At 30.5% G+C, this 14,097-nt stretch overlaps 1 protein-coding gene across 1 annotated transcript in view; it reads right to left on the bottom strand.

Annotated features, from left to right (window-relative positions):
* LOC137616092 (organic cation transporter protein-like) overlaps positions 1-14,097 on the bottom strand; it is a 78,110-nt gene that overhangs the window by 27,449 nt on the left and 36,564 nt on the right. The window contains exons 3-6 of the mRNA XM_068345765.1: positions 2,964-3,096; positions 1,246-1,339; positions 780-883; positions 21-175 (exon numbers count right to left, since the gene is read on the bottom strand). Of these exons, the coding sequence (XP_068201866.1) occupies positions 21-175; positions 780-883; positions 1,246-1,339; positions 2,964-3,096 (486 nt within the window). The remainder of the gene's footprint in view (positions 1-20; positions 176-779; positions 884-1,245; positions 1,340-2,963; positions 3,097-14,097) is intronic.

Here is a 14,097-nt window from a genome sequence, read left to right as displayed (position 1 = left end):
TCCATCCACCCAGTACTAACCGAGTATAAAAGCAGCATTCATTGTGGGTGTGTGCATCACGCCCATGAGGAATCGGAACACGAGGACGTAAGACATTTGGGGCAGCCAGCAGGCAATCAGGCTTAGGAGGAAGTACGTTATGGAGCCGAAGGTGAAGAAAAACTTGCGACCATATCTGGAAAAAAAAACCGGTTAAGAATCGGTTGTTGTTTTTGACCGTGAATGAGTTTTGGTACCTAAAGAGTCAGATCATTATATATTAGTTTTTCTATTCATCTATCTGTGTGTGTGTATATATATATATATATATATATATATATATATATATATATATATATATATATATATATAGATATATATACAACCTTAATGCTTCTCCTTACGCACGTTCTTATGCTATAAATGTATTGCAGAGAAATATATATATATATATATATATATATATATATATATATATATATATATATATATATATATATATATATATATATATATGTTTGGAGTTTGGCCAATTTTTATGACCACGATCCCCCACTACGGATTGGTGATACTGGGAGACTTGTCTGATCGCTCACAGCAAACCAACCATTAAGCAATATGTACGTACGTAGTGTCCCCATGATTAACGTCGTTCTCTTATAGGATTATTTACACAAATCCCTCAGTAATATTTTACTTGCATACAAAGATGATTATTAACTTCAACTACTATGTTATTTATGGTTGATCACAATCAATGAAATAAATTCATGAGGGAAAATAATTATAAATAAACTTACTTGTCAGCTAAGATACCACCTACGGGAGCCGCAATGAAGCTCCCGAACATGTACACGCTTTGGTAGATGGAACGCAGGTAAGCCCTGTCGCAGACCAGGTCAAACTAAAGAAAAAGAAATGAGATTTATTAAATACTCTATCTTTCTTTTTTCATATTATTTCAATGTTTTTTTTTATCAGATAAAGGTGGTATAATGATACTTTTTCCTTTTATATTTTATATTTCATATTATTTTATATTTATATTATTCGGCACAAAAATAATTCATCTGACACAACTACGCAACATTGTGTATATATATATATATATATATATAGAGAGAGAGAGAGAGAGAGAGAGAGAGAGAGAGAGAGAGAGAGAGAGAGAGAGAGAGAGAGAGAGAGAGAGAGAGAGAGAGAGATTTCAGGGGTATTTGATGTGAGAAATGATCAGAGAAATTTGATTTGGGAGACTATGATTATTACCTCTGATGTCATGGTGTACCCAAAGGTGGTATTGTCGTAATGCCATTCTTGGCACTCCCTCGAAATGTTGTTTGAAGTATAGTAACATTTATGTCTGAAAGCAATAGAAGAATGTCGTGACGTTAAAAGTAGTTAAAAGGTGATTCGTACGTTGTAATACTTAATTATAATTTATTCTACTTTTTTACTTCATGGCATGTACTAAAAAAAGTTATTTTCATAAAATTTATTGACCAGTTACTCTGAAATTTTAAATGAAGCTTAGTTTTGCCCATACTGAGTTCTGAAAAAAGATGGGTCTTGTGATTTCATTTTTTATATGGTGATTGGTATTAGCTTTACATACTTTGAGGAATGATTTGTTAAAAATTATCTTTTGTAAATCTTTTTCATATTTAGTAAATTAATCTTACATATCTATTTTTATATAGGATGCAAATTGTCCACAAATAATGAAATTCGCGCTCAACTTCCACAGAATCTTGATCTTAGATATTTAAAGCAATATAATGTACTTGGTATATTATTCATACTGTGCAATCTTAGCATCACCTAGATATTGGCGCCCTTAAGAGAACAGATACACTAGTTGTTTAGTAGAGAAAAGAAACATAACATATTCGTGAAAGATAATGTCAAGTAGTGCGTATTTTAATGCTGATTTGAAAGGGACCCTAACACCTGTCTGTGATCAGTACTCCCAAAATCACCACAGTGATTCTCAGAGATTCACTACCGATGTAATTATGAAAATGAAAACATAATTAAGTAAAGCTCAGTTATCATATCAGCATTCGATCGAAAGGAAAGATCCTTATTCGGAAGCAACTCGGGTCTTTAAAATTTCTAGGTGAAATAATTAATTTAGAGAGTTAAGCTAGGAAAAATGGGCCTAAAATTGGAGGTTAACGCACGATTTTCGTGTTATGCATTTCATTTAAAATACAATATTTTTCGAAACTGTTAAAAGGAAGGTTTTGCATATTTTGAAACCCGCTTCCTAAGTCTTTGAATAAATGAAGGAATAGCCAGTGAAAAGAATTGTTTTCTTTGTATAGTCACTTGCAATAACAACAAAAAGGTAGAAACAGTACTAAAGGCCACCCCTAATAAGTACCTTTTAGAGCTGTGGAAACTGCTCGGAAGCTCATTGCGTTTAAAACATGAGATATAATAAATAAACAGCAGAATAATGATCTATAACGGATGCTGTGCGGGATAAAAATGACTATGATTGGTAACTGGAAAGGATGTAATACCTAATTATGGAGATAGCTGAGATTTACTGATGCTGTGAATGAGATGGTGAATAATTTCATTACTTTGAGCAGAGTTTGTATTGGATAAATTTCGGAAAATCATTGACGAAGGAAAGATGAATAATTTTTGCTGAGTGTTCGTATTCTTGGAACTTTTATAGCATTTTAAGGATTTAATCAAGATTATTAACATTCAAGAAAACTAGATAAAAGAGATGTTTGAGGTTAAGTGAAGACTAGCTATTCGTGGTATATTATGCGTAGTTATACTTTGTATGCATAGATTATAAAGAATCAAATCAAGAATTAACACATTAAAATAAAAAAGGCAGTTATATTGAAAATAACACCAGAATTTTTAGCCTATTTGTTTACAATACTGGAGAAAAAAATTATAAAAAGGTAAAAATTCAAGAGAAAACCGAAAGAAAATACTAAGGAAAATTCTTAGTAACTTACATTTCACTTTCGTTACCATTATGAACCTGTGAAAGTAGCGTAGGTTGAACCTCGTTGGGGACAACACAGGTGTAATCTACAGCAGGTGCCACAAATGCTACAGCCAGGGCATGGTAGACGATCACATTAAACCCTGAATATAGAGAAAGAAATATTCCCATTTATCGGTGAATTTTGGAAATCGATCGAAGTATAAAACCCGAAAAGGCGAAATAATAGAAAAAAAAAATAGTGTAATGATATAACACGATAAGGAGAATAGTATGTGAAAAGACTTATATTATTGAAGTGTATTTGCATATGGCCTGTTTCTCCTCTGTGTTAATTAAGACATTCCCTTAGTTTAAATGCTAGAGTTTAGTATCATTGGCTTTGATAATCCTTTTAATTAGTCAGCTTGGTATTGCTATTTTGTAATGTTGAATAAAATTAACGATGCTAACTTACATTTATTAATCAGGAATATAATTGATTTAATTTATTCTTAAGATATTCTTTTAATAGAAAAATATTATACAGTATATGCAACAAATTTGATGGACATGGAAGTGAATAGAATTTTGTGAAAAATAAAGGGAATTGGAAAATTTATTTCATATCTGGATACAATATTTTGTTTTAAGTTGGAACAGTATTTTTGGTATTTGGAATATACAGGAAATTCTGCTTGAATTACTTTTGGATATTCGATAAAGAATTAGGACTTAAAGATGCATTTTCATTTAAGACTATTTTTTACTATTATTTTTCAAAACAAATAAATTTATCTGATTTTATCGTATTTTTCTTTGATGCTATTTAATAACAGACAAGAATGTTAATCAGTAATATCGTCATTATTCATTAGTAGTAAAACGCATTGGCTGAGTCCTTACTTAGAATAGAAAAAAAAGAGGGGGGGGGGAAGGGAAGGAAAAAATCCAGTGTAAAATAATGATGTCCATTCCATATTTCTAACAAATCAAGCTAATCTATATATGTTTTTTGAACAGTATTCCATTTCTATGAGTTTTCAGTTTAATTATTCCCACACTTGTGTATTTAGAGATGTAATTTTCCGTAATTATTTGGAAAGATCTTGTGAAAAATAAAGTACTCTGGTATTCATTCATTCATTAGTAAGTTTATTTCTATAAAACCACACAAGAATCTCTACTACGCGCTATAAAATACAGAATCTTTATTTAAGAAAAAGAAAATGATTTCACTCATACCTGGACCAACAAACACAACCAAGTTTATGCCTAAACTGGGTGTGGTTCATTATCCTGCTTCGATCCCCTTCACATAATGGTGCTTATTTAAAATCTTATTCTAATTATAATTAATTTCCGACTGTCGACAGTAATGATATCGTCGTGTTTCGCATGACAGTCCCCATTTCTTGCATGAAGATTGTGTATGGCTTTTTCGGAGGTAATTCTCGGTGGTTTGCATTGATTTAAATCAAGGATCCCCAATCCTTCGTATTTTGTAGAACGTTTATGTCTTATTTATTATCGAAAAGACATTTGTTGATATATATATATATATATATATATATATATATATATATATATATATATATATATATATATATATATGTGTGTGTGTGTGTGTGTGTATGTATGTATATGTATGTATTTATTTATTTATTTATTTATTTATTTATTTATTTATTTATTCCACTATACAACTTTTTCCTTTTGAAGTAAATTGCTAGGACCACGCCTTTTTTTCTGTTAAATTTAACGTATACCTATACCCTACCTATTTATGACTGGGAGAACATGTGGGCTATAGACCGAGATCGAACACGGTCCCAGAAATCTAATGCTCGAAACCCGAGTGTGTGTATTATATTTTGATATTTCGAAATATATTTACGACTTTACTATTATCTCTTAGACCACCTCCATGCCATACAACACACAGAAAGCTGCACCTTCAATGTCCTTAAAGGCTTTATCTTGTCTCCAGGTTATAATCCGTAGAATGCGCCTGTCGTCGATGTTTAGTGATTGTTGTTGATGATTTCAAAATAATTCCACTTGTCAACAACTTTTAGCATACTAGTAAACATTCTGGAAGAACATTTGGAAAAGCAAATTATTTTTGGAGAAAATTATAATTGCATGAAGATACGGATGCTGAAATATTTGATTTTATTTAATTCGTCAAATAAAGAACCAAAGATACGAAACTTTTGTGAATTTGCTGCTCTAATGGTTCATTAATTACTGAATATTTTGTGATCTTTCACTCCTGATTAGATAAGGAACGTGTTTTCATCCTATTCTATAGGTAGTAGGTTAGCCAGGGCACCAATCACCCGTTGAGATACCAGCGCTAGAGTTATTGGGTGCTTTGGCTTGATATTACTACATTGCATCCCTCTCTCTGGTTACGGCTAATTTTTTCCTTTGCCTACACATATACTAAATAGTTTGGCCTATTCTATACACATTCTCCTCTGTCATCATACACCTAACAACACTAAGATTACCAAACAATTCTTCTCTCTTAAAGGGTTAACTGCTACACTAAAAGTTCGGTGGCTACTTTCCCCTTGGTAAGGGTAGAAGAGACTCTTTAGCTTCAAAATCAAGCCATTGTTCCCTAGTCTTGGGTAGTGCCATAGCCTCTGTACCATGGTCTTCTACTGTCTTGGGATAGAGTTCTCTTGCATGACGGTACACTCGGGCACGCTGTTCTATCTTATCTCTGTTCTTCTTGTTATTATGAAATTTTTATAGTTTATATATGAAAAATTTATTTTAATGTTGTTATTCTTAAACATCTCTTGTAGTTTATTTTCTTATTTCCTTTCCTCACTGGGCTATTTTCCCTGTCGGAGCCCTTGGTCTTATAGTATCCTGCTTTTCCAACTACGGTTGTAGCTTAGCAAGTAATAATAATAATGATAATGATATTGAATAAGATGAAATAGCATAGAACCGAACCCTGTATATATATATCTATATATATATATATATATATATATATATATATATATACATATATATATATATATACACTGTATGTGTGTTTATTTATATGTGTATATACCTATAAATACTATATATATATATATATATATATATATATATATATATATATATATATATATATATATATATATATACACATACATATATATATATATATATATATATATATATATATATATATTTACTGTACATGTGTGTTTATATATATATATATATATATATATATATACATATATATATATATATATAGCAATTATAACAACTATAGAACAATTGAACACACCCTTTTGCTTTCATATATAAACCGTCACTCTCCACTGTATCCCTCATTTTTACTTTACATCCTGAAGAGGGTCGATGTTTATTGACCGAAATATAGTGTGATTTATTCATATTTCCTGTTTCTTTTATGGGCCTTTTTGAAAAAACATATATATATATATATATATATATATATATATATATATATATATATATATATATTTACTGTACATGTGTTTATATATATATATATATATATATATATATATATATATATATATATATATATATATATATATATTATTACTAGCTAAGCTACAACCCTAGTTGAAAAAACAAGATGCTATAAGCCCAAGGGCTCCAACAGGGAAAAATAGTCCAGTGAAGAAAGGAAATAAGGAAATAAATAAACGATATAAGAAATAATGAAAATTGAAATAAAATATTTCAAAAACATTAACAACATTAAAACAGATATTTAATTTATAAACTAAAAGGACTTATGCAAGCCTGTTCAACATAAAAACATTTGCTGCGAGTTTGAACTTTTGAAGTTCTGCTGATTCAACTACCCGATTAGGAAGATCATTCCACAACTTGGTCACAGCGGGAATAAAACTTCTAGAGTACTGTGTAGTATTGAGCCTCATGATGGAGAAGGGATGACTATTAGAATTAACTGCATACCTAGTACTACAAAGAGGATGGAACTGTCCGGGAAGATCTGAATGTAAAGGATGGTCAGAATTATATGGTTACATCTCACTTTACAGAATTAAGCAATTATATCAATTAATTAGTTAATACATTGAAAAATATTCAGTATAATTCATAGCTATTATCCAAGCTGAAACTACATAAAAAGAATGACGATATTATATTCAATCAAATTTTCTACTATTCCTGTCGGATTCTGCAAACAATGAAAATATAATACACACACACACACACACACACACACACACACACACACACACACACACACATATATATATATATATATATATATATATATATATATATATATATATATATATATATATAGCCTATATATATATATATATATATATATATATATATATGTATATATATATATATATATATATATATATATATATATATATATATATATGTATTATATTTTCATTCTTTTCAGTATCCCACAGAAATGGTAGCAAATTTGATTGAATACAATATCGTCATTTTTTTATGTAAGAAAAAGTAATAGAGCCGGTTATATATTTAGTTCGTTTTCTATGTCAAAAATCTCATACTAAGAAAATGTATTTTGATCATAGACTATACCATTCAACTGAGTACTCCTGTATGAGGTGGAGCGAAAAGGTGAAGAGCATTACTATTACTAACATGAAATATGAATTTATATAAAATAAGTACACACTGTAACTATGAAACGAAAGATCAAAGTATAAGCGAAAACTAACACTGAATATTAAGAGTATCATACACACACATACACACACACACACATATATATATATATATATATATATATATATATATATATATATATATATATATGTGTGTGTGTGTGTGTGTGTGTGTGTGTGTGTGTATATATATATACATATATATATATATATATATATATATATATATATATATATATATATATATATATATGTGTGTGTGTGTATATATATATATATATGTATATATATATATATATATATATATATATATATATATATATATATATATATATATATATATATATATATATATACACTCCTCTACAGTGGAGTAGTGACGTCTGATGATATGTATATGTATATATTGTTCTTGTATATAACATGATGTGTGAAGAGATTTGGATCGAGAAATAAAGAGAGAATCTTTGAAATGCTTAATATTAAGTGGCTTTTCAGTTATTATTATTATTATTATTATTATTATTATTATTATTATTATTATTATTATACCCTAGTTGGAAAAGCAGGAAACTTTAAGCCCAAGGGCTCCAACAGAGAAAATAGCCTAGTGAGGAAAGGAATTACGGAAATAAATAAACTACAATACAAGAGAAGTAATGAACGATTAGAATAAAGTATTTTAAGAACAGTAACATTAAAATAAATTTTCACATATAAACTCCAAAAACTTTAAAAAACTAGAGGAAGCGAAATAAAACAGAATAGTGTGCCTGCATTTCATCATTCTCTTATTTTGAGTTTGAAATATTGCCGTATATATTAATCACTGTAAGAGTTCCGAGCTCAGAAGAGAAGCAAAATATACTAACAATTATATTTGCTTTGAATATCATACATTAACGGGGTAACTGAATTTATTAGTAATTCCTATATTTGAAAGGATTTTCCATTTACTGTAATTGACGATACGATTAGGCTGGACTTGAAATTCCAGAATCTCTATTCTAAACAATTTTTTGTTTATAGCTTATGTTTATCCGCTATCACGAAAGTACGATAGTTCATTTCTTTTAGCGATGCATATTTGCACCGACTCCCGGTGGTGCTCTTTTAGCTCGGAAAAGTTTCCTGATCGTTGATTGGTTAGAATTATCTTGTCCAACCAATCAGCGATCCGGAAACTTTTCCGAGTTAAAAGGGCACCGCTGCGAGTCGGTGCAAATATGCATCGCTAAAAGAAATGGACTATAGTAGTAGTAATAATAATAATAATAATAATAATAATAATAATAATAATAATAATAATAATAATAATAATAATAATAATGGTAGTGAATGAATGAAAACGGGGGAAAAAGATAGAAGCCAAATATTTTGAAATTTCAATAGTTTATGATTTATATGAAATTTCTGGACTAACTAGTGAGACATAGGACTGTGATTATAAACGCTGCTTATTCAATGGCCATGTTCATGAATGTGAAAAATTTATTTTTTATGACATAAATGGGTAGATTTAAAAGAAGTATTATCAACCAACGATAGACATTGGCTCGTAGACAGAAAAAGGTCACAAAATTAAATCTAATAAGTATTGTCATTGCTTAAATCAAAGAGAAATTACATTTTAATAGTCTCTTTGACAACAATGTCCACACGGCTGATTACATGAATTGGACATTTTGCTTGACCGTGACCTTGACCTTTGACCTTGAGCTTCCAAAATTTAATCATTTCCATCTTTTTACATAACAGTTAATCTCTGCAAGTTTCATTGCTGAATGATTAGAATTGTGGCTAGGAGGCTGTTCACAAACAAACACGGACACAAACAAACACATAAACTCACAAATTGGGGATAAAACATAACTTCCTTCCAACTTCGTTGGCGGAGGTAATTACACTTTAATATTCTAATTATTAAAGAAATTAATCACTGTACTCTTTGCTGATAAAATGTAAAAAAAAAAATTTTGATTATTAAAATGTTTGTTAGCATCGTAAGCTAAATTTACGTAATTTTGCTTATATCGTTTGAGCTAGATACATAATGTAGTGAAAACAGTTTAATTATCTGAGATAACTATTCATCATTCACTCTGAATTAGTCCATTCAGGAATTTTGTTGATCCCGTTCTCAGTGACAATTCATTAATTATGCATCTTTATTTTTTCTATTACTTGCATTCTCCATCATAAGGCTTAATACTATACAGCATTCTAGAAGTTTTATTCCAACTGTAACCAGATTCTGGAATTCTAATGAGGCAGTTGAATCTCTGGAACTCCAGAAGTTAAACTTGCAATGAATGTTTTTATGTTGAACAAGGTGACATAAATCTCTTTTCGTGGTTTTATGTGGCAGATATTTTCTACCGTTGAAAATTATCTTAAGGTATTTCATAGTTTTCATTAATTACATCTCATAAATTTATATATTTTATTTGATTTTATTTTTTCCTCTCCTCACTGGGCTACTTTCCTATTGGAGACCTTGGGCCTGTAGCATCTTGCTTTTCCAACTAGGGTTGTGGCTTAGTTAATAATAATAATAATAATAATAATAATAATAATAATAATAATAATAATAATAATAATAATAATAATAATAATAATGTGATATTTCTTTCATTATAATACTCTCTTGGTGTTTACGTAACAAGAAGTCCATGGTGTGTTCGGTTATATAACACAAACGTATACTCTCTCTCTCTCTCTCTCTCTCTCTCTCTCTCTCTCTCTCTCTCTCTCTCTCTCTCTCTCTCTCTCTCTCATAATCTTATGCAATTCAGCAGAAGAAAGAAAAGCATCATGTTGCAACACAGAAATTTAGAAAATAATTACATAAATATTTCATGAAAGTTTAATGTAACGTATAATACCATCATTAGAAGAACTTGTAGTAAGTCTAAGAGGCTATTAACTTGAAAAAACGCAACCTTTATAATACGCATAAACTATATATATATATATATATATATATATATATATATATATATATATATACATAATATATATGTATATATATACAGTATATATATATATATATATATATATATATATATATATATATATATATATATATGTGTGTGTGTGTGTGTGTGTGTTTGTATATATATATATATATATATATATATATATATATATATATATATATATATATATATATATATAGATAGATAGATAGATAGATACATATGTGTATATGTCATGAGAGATTTTCCATTAGTATCAAACAGAAACTATACTTATCTTCGCTATTTATGTAATTATTATTTTTCCCGATCATCCACTTTATAAAGCTGGAGACTGTGGTTATTAATTTCATAACTTGATCTTGTCATAATGATTAACTCATATATGTGTCCCAGTCCATTTGAGAATCATTATCTTAAATATGACTCATAATATGAATATTAACGAACCTTTTAGTCCCATTTTTATCTATTCTAAAAATCATAAGAAATTGTAATCATGTTCTCATTTACATGGTTAGATTGCAATCATTAACTCACGTATGTTTCTTTCTTTTTTGTCATTGATAGAAATATGTCAACGCCTTTAACATGTCTTTTCATTCATTTATTACGTTGTTTGACCATTTTTCTCGTATTTAGATATCTTCTATTTCCAATATCTTTATTATGAGTTCATGCGTTCGTTTTAGCAATTATTTCGATTGGATTCAAATCGAGATATTCTAATTAGTAATACAGACAAATTTTTTTTTTGTATTGAATTATTTACTACGGTGTCTGACTAATTACACTAATCTAATAATGGTACTGATATTGTCATTACTAATACTTTTATTTTTTATAATGATTATACATACATACATATACCAAGGCACTTCCCCCAATTTTTGAGGGTAGCCGACATCAAACAAATGAAACAGAAGAGGGGACCTCTCCTCTCTACGTTCCTCCCAGCCTGACAAGGGACTCAACCGAGTTCGGCTGGTACTGCTAGGGGTGCTACAGCCCACCCTCCCCCGTTATCCACCACAGATGAAGCTTCATAATGCTGAATCCCCTACTGCTGCTACCTCCACGGTCTTCCAAGGCACCGGAGGGAGCAGCAGAGCCTACCGGAACTGCGTCACAATCGCTCGCCATTCATTCCTATTTCTAGTACACTCTCTTGCCTCTCTCACATCTATCCTCCTATCACCCAGAGCTTCCTTCACTCCATCCATCCACCCAAACCTTGGCCTTCCTCTTGTACTTCTCCCATCAACTCTTGCATTCATCACCTTCTTTAGGAGACAGCCATTTTCCATTCTCTCAACATGGCAAAACCACCTCAACACATTCATATCCACTCTAGCTGCTAATTCATTTCTTACACCCGTTCTCACCCTCACTACTTCGTTCCTAACCCTATCTACTCGAGATGCACCAGCCATACTCCTTAGAAACTTCATCTCAAACACATTCAATTTCTGTCTCTCCGTCACTTTCATTCCCCACAACTCCGATCCATACATCACAGTTGATACAATAACTTTCTCATACAGAACTCTCTTTACATTCATGCTCAACCCTCTATTTTTTACTACTCCCTTAACTGCCCCCAACACTTTGCATCCTTCATTCACTCTTTGACGTACATCTGCTTCCACTCCACCATTTGCTGCAACAACAGACCCCAAGTACTTAAACTGATCCACTTCCTCAAGTAACTCTCCATTCAACATGACATTCAACCTTGCACCACCTTCCCTTCTCGTACATCTCATAACCTTACTCTTACCCACATTAACTCTCAACGTCCTTCTCTCACACACCCTTCCAAATTCTGTCACTAATCGGCCAAGCTTCTCTTCCGCGTCTGCAACCAGTACAGTATCATCCGCAAACAACAACTGATTTACTTCCCATTCATGGTCATTCTCGTCTACCAGTTTCAATCCTTGTCCAAGCGCTCGAGCATTCTCCTCTCTCACCACTCCATCAACATACAAGTTAAACAACCAAGGTGACATCACACATCCCCGTCTCAGCCCCACTCTCACCGGAAACCAATAGCTCACTTCATTTCCTATCCTAACACATGCTTTACTACCTTTGTAGAAACTTTTCACTGCTTGCAACAACCTTCCACCAACTCCATATAACCTCATCACATTCCACATTGCTTCCCTATCAACTCTATCATACGCTTTCTCAGATCCATAAACGCAACATACACCTTCTTACCTTTTGCTAAATATTTCTCGCATATCTGCCTAACTTTAAAAATCTGATTCATACAACCCCTACCTCTTCTAAAACCACCCTGTACTTTTAAGATTATGTGATAGTAAATTGAGATTTATAATGGTCGTAATTATTCAAGTTGATATTATTTGTTCACTATCATTAATATCTTTGCTTTTTAGAGGGATTGTATCTTGTTATCCTCTCTCTCTCTCTCTCTCTCTCTCTCTCTCTCTCTCTCTCTCTCTCTCTCTCTCTCTCTCTCTCTCTCTCTCTCTCTCATTATAGGGAAAGAAATTATATATATATATATATATATATATATATATATATATATATATATATATAAATATATATATATATATATATATATATATCCTTATATATATACACATATATATATATGTGTGTGTATATGTATGTGTATATATATATATATATATATGTATGTATATATATATATATATATATATATATATATATATATATATGTATATACACACACACACAAAAACATAGACAGACACCCTTTCTTACTATATAGGGGAGATTATTATTATTATTATTATTATTAATAATAATAATAATAATATTATTATTATTATTATTATTATTATTATTATTATTATTATTATTATTATCATTATTTCTTCTTTAGTGTTGATCCTGCTATATTTTCTTATTTACTGTATCCTGAAACTTGAAACTTAACGTCGCCAAGGTTGTCCGAATGTTTTGAGTACATTTCGTGTTTTGTTATCGTGCTGTTAAAGGCCAGGCGAAATCCAATGCCCTGTGATTATCTCACCCTTGAAGCATGCTGAAGGCACGTGATCTAGAGCCTTGCAGGAGCGCCTTAGTTTCTGGCAAAGCTCTCTCTCTCTCTCTCTCTCTCTCTCTCTCTCTCTCTCTCTCTCTCTCTCTCTCTCTCTCTCTCTCTGTTCATTTGCTTTTACTTGGGAAGTTGATCGCCTGTATCGGGAATAATTCATTAAACCAACACACACACATATGTATATATATATATATATATATATATATATATATATATATATATATATATATATATATTTACTTCTGCTCATTCATTCCTTTATCATCAGTGGATAAGTGTAATGAATTTACTTGTGATTACAGCTAAGTAATGAAAATCCAAGGGTGTTTTTTAATGAAATGCTGAAACCGATTGCTTATTATTTTCCAGAGTAAGAAAAGCACACATGGGGTAAAGTACATATTAGTATTACAACGCATATAGTCCCATATTACATCATTGTCTGTTACAAAT

Source organism: Palaemon carinicauda, chromosome 22 (genome assembly GCF_036898095.1).
Source record: "Palaemon carinicauda isolate YSFRI2023 chromosome 22, ASM3689809v2, whole genome shotgun sequence".
Classification (NCBI taxonomy): domain Eukaryota; kingdom Metazoa; phylum Arthropoda; class Malacostraca; order Decapoda; family Palaemonidae; genus Palaemon; species Palaemon carinicauda.
Note: the sequence above shows the minus strand (reverse complement) of the source record. Positions and strands in the feature narration are given on the sequence as shown.